Genomic DNA, 18,372 nt, shown 5'->3' with positions numbered 1-18,372 from the left:
GTGTGTGTGTGTGTGTGTGTGTGTGTGTGTGTGTGTGTGTTATATAGTTAATGATTGTGGACTGAAATGTGTTTGAAAGGAAAGGGATTATTTGAGTGCAACTTCTGTGAAAAATGCAGTAGATTCTGCCGTACGTTTAGAGACAGACATAAGTAGGGCACAAGTAAACAAAGTTATATTTTTTTATACTGAAAATATACTGAAAAGGTATATTTTTATTTTTGAAAAGACATGCTAGGAGGAACTGTAATAAAGATAATGAAGCAAAGGGGTTAAAGGTATAATGTTTAATCGGATAAATACTATTTTGCTTGATAGAACAGTTCAGCTAAGGGTTAGATCATCATACAATATAAAATAGATAAATGGCAGGCTACAATGTGTGCAGCCCAATATTGTTTAATATCATGATAAATTATGTTAAATATTAAAATAGGCCTGAAGAACTCAAGGTGACCAGACGTCAAAGGGATATTTCCTAATTCAGTGTTCAAAATACCATTGAAATCTCACTTGTGTAGGCTCTAGGATTACATTTTTTTTTTTTTTTTTTTTTTTTAGTGTCCTTCCTCACACTCCAGTCCAGTCGGTGGCGATAACACGGTTGATCTTGTTTGTCAACCGCCATTAAATCGAAGCAGGAGAAGAAGGCGTGGCCAGCAGAGTGACGTCACGCGCGCTCCGTCTGGGATCAACAATGGCCGAGAGATAGTGGCGACTCGCAGTTTCGGATCGACATCGGGTAGAAAATATCTCAACAATTACATCTCTCTGTGTTCATTGGGATCTACTCCATTCCCTGTACGATCTTAAAAAAGAAACCAACAAACAAAAAATGCCCAATATTAAAATTTTTAGCGGGAGCTCCCACCAGGATCTGTCTCAGAAGATCGCGGACCGCCTCGGACTGGATTTGGGGAAAGTGGTGACGAAAAAGTTTAGCAACCAAGAGACGTGGTGAGTTATTCCTGGAAACGACATGTTTAACGGTTTATGTTAGTTTATCATGTTGCCGTTACTCGCGGGCTGCTGTGAGTTGTAGTTCAGATAAAGACCGCCAGCGGTCCACGTGTGTTTGAAAAGACTACTATTCCCAGAATGCTGTGCGAGGTGATGCCTATTTGCTTCAGTTTAAACGTGCGTTTTGTGACTAATATTGCCATTAAATAGTATTTAAATAATAAACGTCTGTCGAATGGACCATTATATTAGTATCGATTGAGAATATGTACCTTGAGACCAAGAGCATTCAGTGATTGATTCGCTTGTGCTCCCACATGATCTATTTATTTACATTTCCCACGATGATAGTCTGGTAACTTGGGTCACTTAAATGTTGTCACAAGGCCGTAATGTGCATTTATTCGTTTAATAGGGGAATAATTATTTGTCTGCTTTCTGACTCCATGTGAAATAACGTTATCCCTTCGCGAGCTGTATTTACATTTACTGCTTATCGGTTTGCCATGAGAAACAAAGAATGTTTTATTTCATAGCACGTTCTCCGGTGTACTTTTACAAAACAAGAATACTGTTTCAGTGATGGTTTCATATGGTTATACAGTAGCTTAGATGCGAGACGATACTTAGTGATTAAGTTACCGGTAACTTAACGTTACATGATTCAGATTGCATAACCCTAACTTACACGTTACCCCACGGTTACATGGCAATATCAGTGTTTATCAATATTTTTTTGGCAATGTAGCTTATGATATACTCCAAACATTTTGCTTCACAGCGTTAAAGGTATAGTTCACCCAAAATAAGAAAATGTACTTTTTATTCAAATTGATCATTTACTCACCCTCAAGTTGTTCCAAACCTATACGAGTTTCTTTCTTCTGTTGAGCATAAAATATGTTTTAAAGAATATGACAAACAAAACAATTGATGGCCCCCCATTGACTTTCATGGTATGGATTTTGTATTTGTTTTACTATGGAGTCATTTGTGTTCAGTACAAGAAAGAAAGTCATACAGGTTTGGAACAAGTGATGACAGATTTTTAATTTTTTGGATTAATTTCTTGTCCATTTGTATATGATACGAGTAATTTTATTTCATGATAACTAGCCTATATATCACAATATAGTTATTTTTGCTTTAAATAAGGTTTTTATTATATAAATTTTTGATAACTATTAAAATGTAATAATTCTTGTCACCATTTTAAATATCACCCAAAAAACTAATACTGGCCTAAGTACAAAAAAAAGCTTACTAAGCTCTCAAGCTTACTGTAGAAAAGTAAACTGTGGTAAAGAAAGAACAAAGAAACTAACTACGATTTACGATAGAAAAAAGTCAAGTAATTGACCTACCTGAAAATGCATACATTTGAATTGTATAAAGTTATCAAATGTATTAAACAACACTGCATAGTCTAAAAATGTATACGTTTATTCTTATTCAATTTACAAAAGTTATTCAGTCAAGAGCAGTGAGAGATTTTCTCTCTTTTTTTTGGTTTGATCAGCAGGTCAATTTGGATGCTGTCGGTCTTAAAGGGAGACCGACTGCACGGATCAAAAACACTTGTGCGTTTTCTTTCTCAATTGACCGTTCGCAAAACCCCGCCCTCGAACGGTTCTCGTCCAATCCTAGCTCAGCAACTGTAACTAAGGAGAAGGACCTCCGTCAAACATTCCGATTTCAGCAAGATAGTGAAACGATGCAGTGAGGTCTGCACGGGCTTAAAACTTGCTGTATTTTATGATTGCTTGCAACTATTATTAAAAAAATAGGCTACATGTACAAACACCGTTTCACTACGGCACTGCGGCCCCTCATCAGTCAGCAAACAAGAGAAAAAAAAAGAGAAAAAGCACGGACTTACTAAACTTAGATGTGGTTTAACAGGTACACAGTCACAAATTCCTCTGGAACTCAAACATTAAACTTCAAAACAAAGTTTGCGCAGTTGCACAACTATTTACACACATATATCCTTCTCAGTAGGCTACGAGTTATGAATGAAGAGAACAGCATTGAGAGTTGATGGTTTCAGTGCGTCCTCTGATTGCAGTGTTGTGACTGAAATAGCGCGCGCGGGAGCACATGCGCAAAACAGTTTTGTAAAATGATATATGATCAAATAAAAATTATTGATATATAATTTTACAAAACTGTTTTGTCATGTGCTCCCGTGCGCTATTCTGTGTATACTTTCTGTCGTGCCCTGGAGGATATGTCTGCTGCATTACTCCTAAACCAATCACTTAATGTATGGAGCTCAACCCAGCCATGGCTATGGTTCTCAATTGTTTGACGGGCGTAGTAACAATAACTAAGGGGCGTGGCTTTTGCGAATGGTCAATTGTTTGTTCACTTAAGACATAAATAACTGTGTTTACTTGCAAATGCATGTTTACTTGATTTTAATACCCAAGTATGTGTATTTAACTGTTCAGCCCTGAGAAACAGTCGCACAGACAGCGTGTATGAATGAGTTGTCTTTCGCTGCTTACGGCACTTCAACGGTTTAACGGTTTCAACATCTAAACAGTGTAATGTTGTCCAGTATAATGTATTGTTGATTTGGGTCAGGTCTATAAGCTTTGCTGACTGTGAGCTGTTCCTCATGTTGTGTAGTGTGGAGATCGGCGAGAGTGTCCGCGGGGAGGACGTCTACATCGTCCAGAGTGGCTGTGGAGAAATTAATGATAATCTCATGGAACTTCTGATTATGATAAACGCCTGCAAAATCGCCTCAGCCTGCCGAGTCACAGCGGTCATCCCATGCTTCCCTTACGCCCGGCAGGACAAGAAGGATAAGGTGTGGTGAAGGTTAAATGCCATTATTTGTGATGTAATCTGTGAAGATTTGTGAGTGTTTTGTAGTTTGTTGGAAAGTAGGTTGCATACTTTAATGAATCGGTCAAGTGTCACGAAACTATGTTTGATCTCCTCTCTTGTCTTCTGCAGAGCCGGGCACCCATTTCTGCCAAGTTGGTGGCAAACATGCTGTCGGTCTCTGGTGCCGACCACATCATAACCATGGATCTGCATGCATCTCAAATACAGGTGGGTTTTATCTAGGGCTGGGCGAAAAAACGATAACGAAAGTTATCGCGATATAATTTTTCTCTATAAAACGATATCAAGAGTTCGATAATGTTTATGCGCCAAAAGCGGAACGAAACTCATTTGAACCGCGCGTTCCTCACCAGTGTTGGGGAAGTTACTTTTAAAAAGTAGTGTTTGCTCATTACTCATTACTTCTTAAAAAAGTAATCCGTTACTTGACTTAGTTCCCCCCTTTGGAAAGTAACTTTTTTCGTTACTCGTTACTTTTACGTTACATTTATGTTGCTTGAGTTTGGGCAGAACCCAATATCTGTTCCTAAATGTGTAGATAAAGTTCTATGAACTCTACTTATTGAAAAACTAGAAGAAGAAAAAATAGAAAAAAGGAGAGATTTTAAAATGGAAAAATAAATATTTTTATTTGAAAAACCTGTATAAAGTGAACACCAAAGAACAATATTAACTATTGAGCGGTGGTGACGCGTTCATGAAAAAGCTGTCACAAAGAACCGGCAAAAGTAATGATTATGAATATTTCAAATATAGCAAGGAGACATTTCAATTGTTTATTAATAAACAAGTGTTTTCTGTCGGTGTCGGCTGCAAAGATGAAGTTGACGATGCTGACTCGCGATCTTCGCAGTAGTGAACGTGCCAGAGAAAAATGCACATTTCATACGGATTACATAAGCAGAGGGTAGTCTGTTTTCTTTCGTTTTGAAGTTTTGTTTAAAAGTAGTAGCCTACACATTTCAAGCTTTCAATACATTTCTCAGGTATTTGAGGCAAAGCTTATACGGTGAGTTTGGGTTCATTTATGAGGCGAGCACCAGTTCACGCGCCGAAACGGAGCTCATGAGAAGTCCTGATTATATTGCCTACTATATTTACTTGTTATTTATTAAATACAGGCAATTGGTTGATGAAACATTGATTAAAATTAAGATACAATTAATACAAAACGAAATTCACTTTAAAAGAAAGGCTTTCTACAAAAACAGACTTAATGGAGTGGTAAAAATCATGTCTGCCCACTCCATTTGTCTCCCGATTGCGCATCAATCTTACTCATGCTTTTCACTTTTCGTATAATCAACATAGATGAAATAAAAACATTTTTTATTTTATTTAAACATAAATATGAAACTAAATCGTTTTCTTTAATAACTAGGCTACAACACGGCCTATTGCACTACAGTACAGATAAATGTAATGTCCGAGCAGGATTTGAGTGAACGCCGTCTTACCGGTGAGCATGTGGGGGAGAGGTACGATTTTCGAACAATCATCGAATATTATTTTTGCTTGATATGCCAATCCTTAATATTTGGTGTTGTAAATGCCTACACGTTTTCATCCGGTGGGTAGTATTACTTTTGGTTTGCGCAGTGAATTGACTGCTCTGCTTTCAGCCTGTCACGTAGACCGTGTGGAGCTTTTGACTATTGCAATCGCGCAGTGTCAGTGTCACTGACAAATCTGTTCCTGGGAAAAGTAACGTTGTGGCGAATTGTAAAAGTAAATACGTTTCGTTACCAAATTTTGTGTCAGTACACTCCGCTTCTTAAGTTAAAATCCTCCCTTGTTAATCTACTAACTCTCCTGACTGCTTTGTCTGACAAAATGGAGGATGGCGAAGTATGATTGGTCAGATCACCTGTCAATCAAGCTCCCTGCGAAGGGTCAATTCTCAGAGAATCTCTCCGAAAAATAAGAATACATCAGGTTTTATAGGATAAAGACAGACATCAAAATAAGATCAGTGTGACTAACATGTCACCACCTATCAATATGATTGTTTCAATTGGTAAAGCAAAGAGTTTTTCAAGTCAGGTAAGAGTTTGTCATAATGTTAGATAATCTAAAAGTTAAAAACATGGTTAGTTCTACTATCTTATCTATTAAAAATCCATCCCACAAGCCCTGCTACTAACTATAAGTAACTTTGCAACTACATGTCAACTAACTCTCAGAGTATAAGTGGACCGTCAGGTCGATGTAGTCACAAAATTACTTGTTGTTAGTAGCATGTCTAAAGTGAACTATCAAAAAAAAACTTGATTTTTTACATTATTTTACAGTAATCACAAATGAGCAGATTGCATGAAAAGGTGTGGGAATCGTGCTCAAAGATCTGAAGTGGTTCTCCTCCTTTTTTTAGGGTTTTTTCGACATTCCAGTGGACAATTTATATGCGGAGCCGGCCGTTTTGAAATGGATCCGGGAAAATATCCCCGAATGGAAGAACTGCACCATCGTGTCACCTGATGCTGGAGGAGCCAAGAGGTCCGTCGGCCGTCTGAGTTCTGGCCTGTGTGGTTTTGCTCTTAGCATGTGTAACTGCTGACTGAGCTGTGTTTCCATTGACAGGGTGACCTCCATTGCAGACAGGCTAAATGTTGACTTTGCCCTTATTCACAAAGAAAGGAAAAAGGCAAATGAGGTGGACCGCATGGTTCTGGTGGGAGATGTGAAAGACCGCGTGGCCATATTGGTTGATGATATGGCAGACACCTGCGGTACCGTCTGCCATGCTGCTGATAAGTAAGAAACTAGTACAAATAATAATAATAAAACATGTTATTTGTGTAGCAGATGCTGTTCTGAATACTTCACTGGTCAGATTATTAAAAAATGTAAATAAGAAAAAAACTAACATGGCTGTTTCCAATGGTTTCAGTATGTATCGCATCATTCGGTTGTGTTTTTCTTGTGTAATTTAAAAGTTTAATTGATTTTTTTTCTGTATTAAGGTTAATATCAGCCGGTGCAGTGAAAGTATATGCCATCCTGACCCATGGCATCTTCTCTGGACCGGCCATTTCACGCATCAACAACGCTTGCTTTGAGGCTGTAGTCGTGACCAATACCATTCCTCAGGAGGAGAAGATGAAACACTGCCCCAAAATACAGGTTTGTCATGCCAGACATCTTTGATTCAGATCAAAGCACTGAATTCAGTCTGTCTTGAATCATCATAGTGTTTTTTTTTTTCAAAATGGATCTTTTAGTCCAAAAACAGCTAAATATCTAAACAAAGGTGAAGATGAAAACAATTATTTTTTTAGTTTTCCCTGTCATAAAAAAAGAAAACTCAAAAGCAAAAAGCACAGATGCATTAAAAGTTTGGGTACCACGGGGAAAGCGAAGTTTCCCGGGCCAAAATATGTATGTTTGTCATCAAAACGGGCATTTAAAGTGATCCGGGGCACAGATCCAGGGCTACCGTTAAATCTACAGTTTGTACTTCTGTATTTTTGTATCGCCGCCTACGTACAGTCGGATCAACAGAGGTTATTAACAGATCAACAGTAATAAATAACCCGGTCCGCACCTTTTCAGTGCTAATTTTTCCCTGTGTGTCTTCAGTAAATCCTGACAGTAGTTTTTTTTTTTAACACCAACAGAGTGTTTGCGCTGGCCCAAGCTGTTAGTAAATCTGGCCCAAAGACTGTTCTCCACTCCTCGGATACATAAAACATAAGTCTTTACACACAGCGTTCTGAAGAAAGAAAACACTGAACTTATGCATAGAACCAGCTTTATTTACCCTTGCACTGCAAACAAGCAGAGACATGCGTGCAGGACGACACGATTGAGCTTCTGTGTGAGGTTTGATCACAAGCTCTTAGTATAACGTTTAATTCAAACTGGGATATAGTATAGGCAAAAAATAACGTTATTTTTTCTTATCAAACTGTTTTCAGAACGGTAATGTTACGGGAACGCATGAACAGAAACGTTAAAATACTGATTCTGCTCTGAGTGACCCGATTTAATTTTAAGCCCTGATTAATACTATATTATAGGGCTGGGTATCGATTCAGATGTTCCAATTCGATTTCGATTCCCGATTCGACTCAATGAATATAGATTTAATACAAATCCTATTATTTATTTTTATTTATTTTTAAACGGTGAACATAAGTTTACAAGTGGTTAATTAATAAAAAGAAATATAGCCACAAACCTGTGTATTAAAGTCTTTTTATTTTAGGTACTCTTGGGTACATTAAAACCAAACTTCAAATGCATACAATGAATAGACAGGATTTTGATGCAAGATGAAAATTGATGCTGAAACTTAGACAAGTCAGAACAGTCGCATGCCTTGATCAATCAGGATCAGGTTATTTTATGTTTAAGATAAAACACACATAAAATCTCACAGCATTCGCTGTAACATGGAGGCTACAAGCCTGTGAACACTGTAGGAAAACTAATACTGGCTTTTGGGTGATCGGTAAATAAATATTCTATTTTTGGCCTTTGAGAATCGATTTAATTTCAAATCAGACGTGCCAGTGCGCCTTTAGCTGCGTTGTACCCTATAAAACAGGAGAAATGTCATTTAAAATACGTTTGGGATTCTATCATACACATGTTCTGTCTTTAACATGCTCCCGAGCCGCTGTAACCGATATGATCTCTGCAGGTTATCGACATTTCCATGATCCTGGCCGAGGCGATCCGCAGGACCCACAACGGCGAGTCGGTCTCGTATCTCTTCAGTCATGTGCCGCTGTAACATCTCCAGCACTGCGCTCATCTTTCCCAAAGAGATCCCTCCTGACGCCATGCGTTTCCATAGCAAGACTTCACCAGTTCCCTCCTGAAAGTTTTCATAGTCTGTTTTACTTACAAATCGCTGTTACAATCTGTGACTGAAAGTTAGACGAGAGATTGTCACAACCTCATTTATTTATTTGCATTCATTTCTATGCTTTGAGAAACGTTAAGTCACATTATGAATAAGTGGTCGAGAGAGAAGACTTTGACAGCCTTCTTCAAATGGACACGGTTTATTTTGAAATGCAAGATTTTGGTCACTATATAAAGGTGATCTTTTTTTTTAAGCTTGTTCCTCTTTTGCAGGCTGGAGCTTAACCATAGAGTCTTAAAGAATCGGCTGTTTTTATTTCATTTTCCTGATTTTGTTTTGCAAGAATGTTTTTAATACCTCTTTATATGAACATTTCTATGAATAATAAAAATCTTTTTGGTTACATTATTCGATTCTGATTTTCCTCAGATTTCTTTCTAGGTGTGGTCAATTGCTTTGATGTCTTTATTTGAATTGGTTATCATATTTCATAATACTGGGCTAAATTCACACATTTGCTCTGGTAAACTTTTACTTCAGATCACTTATTTTGAATGTGTTTTAAATTAAATGCAAGCAAACATTGCTTTTTTGCTAATCTGTTTAATTTATTTATTATGAAAAGGAATGTGCACAGATTACAGGAAGTAAAACAAACCAAAACATTTTTGTTAATCTGTTTAATTCATTTGTTATGAACGCAATGTGCACAGATTACAGGAAGTAACCAACCAAACCATAAAAAAAAAAAAACTAAGGTGTACAATGTTTACAGTAACGAGTTGTACCCTTATGTTGACATGGAGATTTTGCGTGAATAAATTAACTATAAAATATTTTTACGTAAATAGATTCTTAAAATATAGCGCCAGTGATTTCGGAGCTATCATTTTAAAAATATATAATAATAATTTTGACTTGTGTTTATCAGTCGAAATACATTTTCAGGCAGGACAGGAAGCACATCATGCAAGCGTCACAAGGAGCTCGAGGAGCGTCAAGTGCCTCGACATCTTTAGTCGTGGTAGAGATGATGTGCATCGATCATTGCAGATTGTAAAGTTGGTTTTCTTTTATTTCAGACGAGGCTCTTAAAATAACGCATGTATATATTAAAGTATCAGAGCATACATTCACCCAGAACTGAAAAGCGGATCAGATTGGAGGTACATTTATTTTTCTCTACAATCCTTCCACGTTTCCTCAAAAAGATTTTTTGTTTTTTTTCATTTCCTTTTTGTCACTTTAATTGAATCTGAAACGGTACATTTATTTTAAACAACACGCGATATATCAGTAAGATTGGATATTAAGATCACACGAATTAATCTGTTTTGTGTATCATTTTGCAGGAAACATTTAACTTAAAGAGACCTTTTCAAAGGTAAGGTACGTTTCAGAATTAATACTGTACATTTACACTGTCACTGCTATCCTTATTTGCTTTGAATAAAAGCCCAATGATAACGTAGGCTACAGTAAACAGCGTAATTAAATGAGTAGACTACCCACTCTGAACATTAAGATATAATTATTTTTTATTATTATTTTTTGCATCACTATTAGCCTACAATTCAGATGACAAAATTTAAATGTATTAAACATAACAATACATTCGTTTTCGATATCATTAGAGTAGCCTAAATAAAAATAGTGTAGCATCTATAGCTAACCGATACACTGCAAACTTATTATATTAAACTGTATAATAATCTAGAATGAATGTATATGCATTTTGTTTACTACTAGATCTAATCTATTGAACCGTTTACACCCATTTTAATCAATGAGACATAACAGATTTTCTTATCAGGTGGCTCCCTCTGGTGGACAACATTAGTAATATGGCCTTCATTTATCATACCCACTGAAATTCCCCTAATTCCCCCCGAATGACCCATTCTCCAAAGTCTGGACTTTGTGTCCACAGGAGGCACAATAGACATTATGAGCCATAGGCCTACCATTATACATAGGGGGTATAATGTCCTTTTCACAAGATGTAAAATAAGTATTTGATGTCCCCAGAGTGTGTATGTGAAGTTTTAGCTCAAAATACCCCAGAGATATTTTTATCATAAATGGCATGTTAAAATTGTCACTTTTTGAGGGTGAGTTTTTTTGTGTCTGTTCCTTTTAAATGCGAATGAGCTGCTGCTCCCGGCACAGAGGGCGGAGCTACAACAGCTTATGTCCTTTTACCTCACACACACACACACATGCACTGACAGAATATTTCAAACAAATAAATAAAGGTTTGTATTCACTCACCTCAGCTTCAGTCACTAGTTTAGACGAGAAGAAATGGACAAAGTGCAACTAAACATACAATCATAGCTCAGTGAAATAATCACGCATGTTCAACAGCCGCTGCTTTCTCAGATCTCAGGGTTGGATTAAAACTACAAGTGAAAATAAGTGGGATGTACAGTTTCAAAACAGAAGTGCATCACGAAGCTCAGTGCAAGTAGTCCAAAAACGTAAAGTTGCTTATTATAGCACAACCTTGTGATTGGGTTGCACAAAATGTTGTACACACACATACTCGTTTTCACGTACCGCCTTTCAGATTTGAGGTTATTAGCCACTGAAATGTTGGCTGCTGGCGGCCATGTTTTATGTAGCTAAATCATATTGGAGGATATGTTAGGACGTCTAGTTGCTGTGTGTAAAATTTAGTGAAGATCGGGCCAATGGCCTAGATAGAGTTAAAAAAATGTTTACATTTAAAACAGCCTAAAAATTGTAGATATGGAAATGAAACTGGAGATATACAAGTACATCTTTGACTTTGTAGGGCTTGACTCAAGGAAAACAATTTGTTTGATCTAAAACACAAACATCTTTTTGTCAAGTCATCTTCATTTATATATCGCTTTTAACAATGTAGATTGTTTCAAATCTGCTTTACAGAGATAAATGTATAATTTAAGGTAACAGATTGCTTTGGCTTCATAGCGGTTCTAGAATAAAGATATTTTCCAGCTAAAGTTAATTTTGTTGGATTCTCTTCCGTTGCAACGATCATTAGTTATTAAATTAGAGACCGCTAAGACGACATCGTTCTCTCTACACAGACTTTAAACGCGAACCTGTGAAAAACGCTTGTTATGGCAAATCAATTACTTAAACAAAAACAGCATCACGGGAAAAGAGACGTCAAGATCCAAATTGTATTTAAAAGAAAAATATACATTTATTCTTACAAGAATAGTTCCCACTCTAGCCACACAGACCAGTTTGCAGTGCAGAGTGTTACAACAGGAAAACTCAAAATACAGAACACATGTCATTCAATTTTATCATTGAAAAAACAAAATAAGAAATAAAAGATTTAAAATTACCATTACACGCTGATGGCGCTCACGTGCGCATTAAGAATTAATTCTATAGTTATGCGCATTTGAATATATGTGCGCAGGTTTGTAATTCCCTACTGTAAAGTATTTTTTCCCTAAACTTAACATTCTAGCGTCTTCAAATCGACACTTAATAACCTTTATACTCTAGCTCTTCTTCGCGTCTCCCGTCGACAACTGGCCGAGTCTCTTACTACTCTAACTTACTTGCTTCCCTAAACTGACCTGCTGTCAGAAAGATATCAAATATCAGCAGCAGAATGATCAGACAGACTTTCAGCAAATGTCGCTTCAAATGTCTTTATTAACGGCCGGGAGAGTCTTCGAGCAGTTCTCAGAGAAACTCTCCCAAGAAGAATCAAGGCCGGAGGATCTCAGACAAATTCCATTGACAATCCCACCCGTAAAACACAAATACAACAGTTTGATAGAATAAGGAGGTATGGCAAAATGACATGAAACATTACTTAATTTGATTGGTTCTTCATAGACGAGCCCTCTTGTTACTAGGTAACCAAACTCTGTTTTTGGTTTCGAGTTTAGACATCTGTCTAGTTTAATTTCCCATATTCGTTATTTATACACACACACGCACACACTTAAAGTCACAAGTTTTCCATTGGTTTTGTACCTCCTGTTCAAATGTTAGAGGTTAAATAAGGTTAGATGTTAGAAACATGGTTTAATATACAGTTTAAAATGTATACGGCACTATACAAACCAAGCCTTAACTGGCCTTAAACATTTTTAGACAGAATTTTATCACTTCGGGGTAGATACGCGAAACCGAAATTATCCCGACAACGCTTTATCTGTAGAGTGGTAAAGGGATCTTTCACAGGATGTGTGCGGGTTTGGGACCATCCCACCAAGCTTGGGGTCTCTATGATCTGGGCCCTGTCCCAGATGGAGCCCTAAACCCTCACAATCTTCCTCCGAGTCCAGACTTTTGTGACGTAACACCGCTTTGACGGTCGAGTAGAAGTTCAGTGTCGAAAGTGTGCATCAAAGGCACATATTGACCTAAAATGAGCATTCGTGAGCATTCTTCTGAAACCTAAAATGGCAATTGGGACTCCCTAGAGTCTTGTGGATAGTTCACCCCCCCCAAAAAATCTGTCATTAATTACTCATCCTCATGTCGTTGCAAACCTGAAAGACTTTCGTTCATCTCCAGAACAAATGAAGATCTTTTTTGATGAAAGCTGAGAGATTTCTGCGTAACACGAGAATGAACCTCATTGGCTCTCGCATGTCACATGTCAGGCGAACACGCTTTAGCTTCCGTTAACCACAACTGATGTGTGCGTTGATCAAAGTTTATATGTGAATAAAAGCCTAAATTAAATCTGTTCATCCTATAAAGCGATCGAGTCTCTTCAGAAAATTTGGACTAAACCGCTCGATTCATATGGATTAGTTTTACGATCTCTTTATGAACTTTTTGAAGCAACAAAGTGGTAGTTGCGTAGCTGTCAATGGAGGGACAGAAATCTCTCAGATAGACTTCATTTGTGTTCTAGAGATGAAGGAAAGTCTTACGGGTTTGTAACGACATGAGGGTGAGTAATTAATGACTTGTCTTGTCCCAAATGGCACACATACAGTTTTTTTCGGGACATTTTTGTAAGTATAAACTAAACTTGTTGTTAAAGTTTTGTTTTTTTCTATTGTTAAACTCTCACTGGTAGTGGGGCAGAGAGCAACCGCCACACTGTCTGTGCTTACCGTTGATCTACAGAGTTTAAAATCTGATAAAGCAGATAAATGTGGGGAAATTATCTTAAAGTTTATGACGAATGGCGAGTTACAGACTTTAAAGCAAAAAGGTTACAACCACTACCCTACTATATAAAAGATTCATCTGTATTAAAGGTACACTGTGTAGTTTTTTTATTTACTTTACTGTGTATAAGTATTTTATTAGCTAAATTCAATGTCTTTATTCATATGTCCTCAATGGTGTGTAATTACCTCTGCCAATGATCTGACTTATCCTCATAAGCGAATAATCTCTGATCTTTATTTACATGGGACGGGTAAGTCCACGGAGGCTTCCATGTTGTTCCGCCATTTTGAAAAACTATAATAGCAGAGAGGGACAAAAAGCACTAGCTACCTCAGCGTGTTTCCACAACGCGTTTTCGTTCAGAGCCAGCGTCACGTGACTGAAACGGACAAGGAGATCAGCGAGAGGCGCTTGTGCTGTCCCGGCAAATTTGAAAGGCCGCACTGCACGGTACTCCATAATGTTGTGTGTCAAGTTGCAGTTTGTTTGAAATAACGAACCTCATCACCCGAAAGAAACCTCGATGAAGTGTTATTGGAAGACATGTTGTCAGCGCTTTTTGGTACATAACGGCTACCGTAGTTGCAACACACATTTAAGAAAGCGAGACACTAGAGAGCACTATTCGTTTGAATGCAAAATACAATTTCACCGCTAGATGGGAGAAATTCCTACACAGTGTACCTTTAAAGGTAACATACGAAAATATAGTGACCGAATGTATGTCAGGGTTGCTTTTTGTTCACTAGTTTAACAAAAACAAAAAAAAGGTTGATACTAAAAAAATGTCTTTCTGAAAGTATTTCTTAAAGCTACACTGTGTGATTTTTAGCCCATCTAGCGGTGAAAAGGTATATGACCATCCAGTGAATATGAGTTTCTGTTCCTCTCAATTCTGATTTTGTTTTTACTCCTACGGTGGCCAATGTAGTCCAAGATTAACATGGCTTCCAGTTCGACCTCGTCCATGAGTATTCCTTCAAGTAATGAGATTACTTTAGAAAACTATTATAATTTGCAGTAATTTAATTTGTCAGTTAACATATAGGTTATGACATCTATGTAAAATGAATAATAGTTTTATGTTTTCGTAATTTTTTTACCATTTCATTGCTAACATCAGCTATCAGTCCCAGACGAATGCAAGCTAATCTTAGTAAAGTAACTTTTATCAGTGCTATCGTTATTCTGTATATTGTACGACATCACTAGCGTAAGGCAACGTTTACATTGTAGGCTATATCATTTTCTCCGTGAGCAGAGATCAGTGGATGTGACGGAGGGAGAGGGAGAGGGAGAGGGAAAGGAAAAAATAAAAACAGGGCCGGTGCCAGTGAATTGCGGAGACGCGAAAGGCGAAGCTTGAATTAACGGGTATGTCCCTCTTTGGCTAATGTACTTTCAAGATGGAGGGGCAACATGGCGACCGACATTCGAACCCCTCACCCGTATGTATTTTCAATGGCATATTATACACTCACGAGAATACTTTATTACTTGAACGAAGTAAATATACATTAATGAGCACATATATTTTTGAAAGAACTAAGTGTTTTTAGCTAAGAATAAACTAAAAAAGTTACACAGTGTAGCTTTAATTTAATGCACAATTACATTACTTTAATATGTCTCTTAATGCATTTGACTCGTCACTTTCCCCAGCATTACCGGCGATGGGAAGCAACTCGCATCACAACCAGGACGACGTCCTCACATCCGCCGCCTCCACGGCCTGGTTTCGCAGCTACTTGCACGGCGGGACGTCCAGCCTGATCTCCACCATGACCACCGTCATCACGTTCCCTCTGTACAAGACCGTCTTCCGCCAGCAGCTGCACAGCACTTTAGTGCGAGAAGCGGTGGCCCAGTTATTCAAGGAGGGTGCCGTGAAGCTGTACCGGGGGGTGGCACCACCCTTGCTGATGAGATCCCTCAACGGGACGCTTCTCTTCGGCCTCCAGGACACCTTCCTCCATCAGCTTTCCCTCTTCTCCACGCCTCCGCTTCCCAGGAACGCTCTCCCCGCCCTGGCGGGCTTCGGCGCGGGTGTGGTGGAGGCCTTGCTCTTCACCCCGTTCGAGCGCGTGCAGAACGTCCTGCAGAACAGCGGGAACGACAATCGTCTTCCTACCTTAAGAAGCATATTGCTCAAACTAGCTTCCAGACCGTTAGCATCCGGATACTACGCCGCGTTTCTGCCTATACTCGTGCGTAATGCCGTAGGGAGCAGCCTGTACTTTGGCCTGAAGGACCCCATGTCTAACGCCCTCAGGGATCATGGATGTTCTCCGGTTGCTGCTTCTTTCACGGCTGGTGTTTTAAACTCAATGGTGATCAGTCTACCGCTGTACCCTCTCTCTGTCCTGGTGGCTAACATGCAAGCGCGAGCAGAAGGAGGAGAGCGAGGAGTGAGAGCCAGCTGGCAGCATCTCTGGGCGGCACGTCAGCACAGACTGTCTCTTCTGTATCGCGGAGGATTCTTGGTCATCTTCCGCTCCTGCGTCACGTGGGGAATCACTACGGCCATATACGACCAGCTGGAGAGGCACTCGAGGTGATGATCCCGAAGCGCAGGACATCTCAGGTTCAGCGGCAAAGTTGCATACACTACCAGTTCAAAGGTTTGGATTGGTAAGTCTCTTCTGCTCAACCAAGGCTGCATTTATTTGATTAAAAATACAACAAAAAAGTGTAATATTGTGGAATATTATTACAATTTAAAACAGCTGTGAATATATAGTAAAGTGTAATTTATTCCTGTGATGGTAAAGCTGTATTTTCAGCATCATTACTCCAGTCTTCAGTGTCACATGATCCTCCAGAAGTTATTCTAATATGGTGATTTGATGCTCAAGAAACATTTCTTATTATTAATGTTGAAAACGGTTATTTACATTTTTATTTCCGAATTATTTGATGAATATAAAGTTCAAAAGAACAGCGTTTATCTAAAATAGAAAGTAACATTGTAACTTTTGTAACATTGAACACTACCGTTCAAAAGTTTGGGGTCAGTCATTTTTTTGGGGTGGTGGTGGTGGTGTTGGGGGGTGTTGAATAAAATAAATCAATAATTTTATTAATCAAGGATTAATGAAATTGATCGAAAGTTAGAGTAAAGACATTTATAATGTTAAAAAATATTCTATTTCAAATAAATGCTGTTCTTTTGAACTTTCTATCCATCAAAGAATCCTGCATAAAAAATGTGTACACAACTGTTTTCAACATTAATAATAATAATAATGAATGCGTATTATAATGATTTCTGAAGGATCATGTGACACTGAAGACTGGAGTAATGATGCTGAAAATACAGCTTTGATCACAGGAATAAATTACATTTCAAAATATATTTAAATAGAAAACAGTTATTTTAAATTGTCATAATATTTCACAATATTACTGTTTATTTATTTTAAATCAAATAAATGCAGCCTTGGTGAGCAGAAGAGACTTCTTTTAAAAGCATTAACAATCTTACCGATCCTGAACCTTTGACTGGTAGTGTATGTGATGCCATGTCTGCTGATTGAAGTATTGATTGATGCACAGATTGAAGCAGGAGTTGATGTGTGTACTGTATAGCGTATGAAAAAAAAACTGTACAATTGTTCTCTATTGCTGAAATATGTAACAACCCAAAGGAAAATGCCTGTTTTAGTGACCACAGCATTAACACATCCTTCTTTACTTGAATATATCTCGAATGATGTTTGTCCAGCACAAGCATGTGAATCTGTTCTTATTGTTTTTAATAAATGATAATGATAAATATGGTATTTTATTGGAAGGGCCAAGGGTTTTCCCACTTTTTATGTAGCTCAATAACTTTAATTTTGGTCTGTTGTCACTTCTATCATAATTTGGCACTAATCCCATATGGGATCCTTTAAAGGGATAGTTCAAAATTAAATTCTGTCATCATTTACTCAACCTCAAGTTGTTCCAAAAGATGAATGCTGAACACAAAAGAAGATATTTTGAAGAATATGGATAACCAAACAGTTTATATGACTTCCATAGTATGGAGAAAGAAAGAAAAATACAGGTTTGGAATAACTAGAGGTTGAGTAAATTATGACAGAATTTTAATGTTTGGGTGAACTATCTCTTTAAAAGAAACGTAAATTACTGTATTTTATCCATTAGGATTGTTAAAAAAAAAATATTATTCAGACTATCCATGAATTTGTGGATTTTGCATCAGCACCTGAAGGTGTTAATGGCCACAAGATGGCGCTGCTGGTGCGTTCACTGCCTCTCTCCGTCACGGAATAAAACATTTGAAAATATTATTGCGAGTTTTTTATCTCGCAATTCTGATTTTTTCTTCTTCTCACAATTGCGAGTTACACTGGCAGAATTGCGAGATATAAACTCGGAATTGCAAAAAATAAAGTCAGAATTGCGAGATAAGGGGGGGGGGATTCAGAATTGCGAGATAGAAAGTCGCAATTACCTTTTGTATTTTTTATTCAGTGGTGGAAAAAAGCAACATAAACGTCTAGTTAAGATGCAGTATTTTGCTTCGAGGTGTATCTTCTCTAGAAACACGTTGTGTTTCACTTTCACTCACTGTACAATCGATT

General features: G+C 37.8%; 2 protein-coding genes across 5 annotated transcripts; both read left to right on the top strand.

The window, feature by feature from the left end:
- Positions 1-582: 582 nt before the first annotated feature.
- On the top strand, positions 583-9,040 carry prps1b (phosphoribosyl pyrophosphate synthetase 1B). The gene is made up of 7 exons (XM_079630264.1): positions 583-957; positions 3,595-3,778; positions 3,928-4,026; positions 6,191-6,315; positions 6,400-6,573; positions 6,783-6,942; positions 8,465-9,040. Exons 1-7 carry the CDS (start codon positions 836-838, stop codon positions 8,555-8,557), a joined length of 957 nt encoding a protein of 318 aa, XP_079486390.1. The 5' UTR covers positions 583-835; the 3' UTR covers positions 8,558-9,040.
- A 544-nt stretch (positions 9,041-9,584) lies between these two features.
- Positions 9,585-17,552, top strand: LOC307007866 (solute carrier family 25 member 53-like). Of its 4 annotated transcripts, XR_013799706.1 has the most exons (4): positions 9,585-9,798; positions 9,985-10,016; positions 15,443-16,519; positions 17,145-17,552. XR_013799706.1 is itself a non-coding variant. In XM_079630262.1 (3 exons), exon 3 carries the CDS (start codon positions 15,454-15,456, stop codon positions 16,336-16,338), a length of 885 nt encoding a protein of 294 aa, XP_079486388.1. In that variant the 5' UTR covers positions 9,611-9,798; positions 9,985-10,021; positions 15,443-15,453; the 3' UTR covers positions 16,339-17,552. The 4 variants fall into 4 exon arrangements, 3 of the variants coding, with proteins under 3 accessions (XP_079486388.1, XP_079486387.1, XP_079486389.1); XM_079630262.1 differs by having other exon boundaries at positions 9,611-9,798; positions 9,985-10,021; positions 15,443-17,552; XM_079630261.1 differs by having other exon boundaries at positions 9,611-9,798; positions 15,443-17,545.
- Positions 17,553-18,372: the final 820 nt, after the last annotated feature.

Source organism: Phoxinus phoxinus (assembly GCF_949152265.1).
Source record: "Phoxinus phoxinus genome assembly, chromosome: 12".
Taxonomy (NCBI): Eukaryota; Metazoa; Chordata; class Actinopteri; order Cypriniformes; family Leuciscidae; genus Phoxinus; species Phoxinus phoxinus.
Note: the sequence above shows the minus strand (reverse complement) of the source record. Positions and strands in the feature narration are given on the sequence as shown.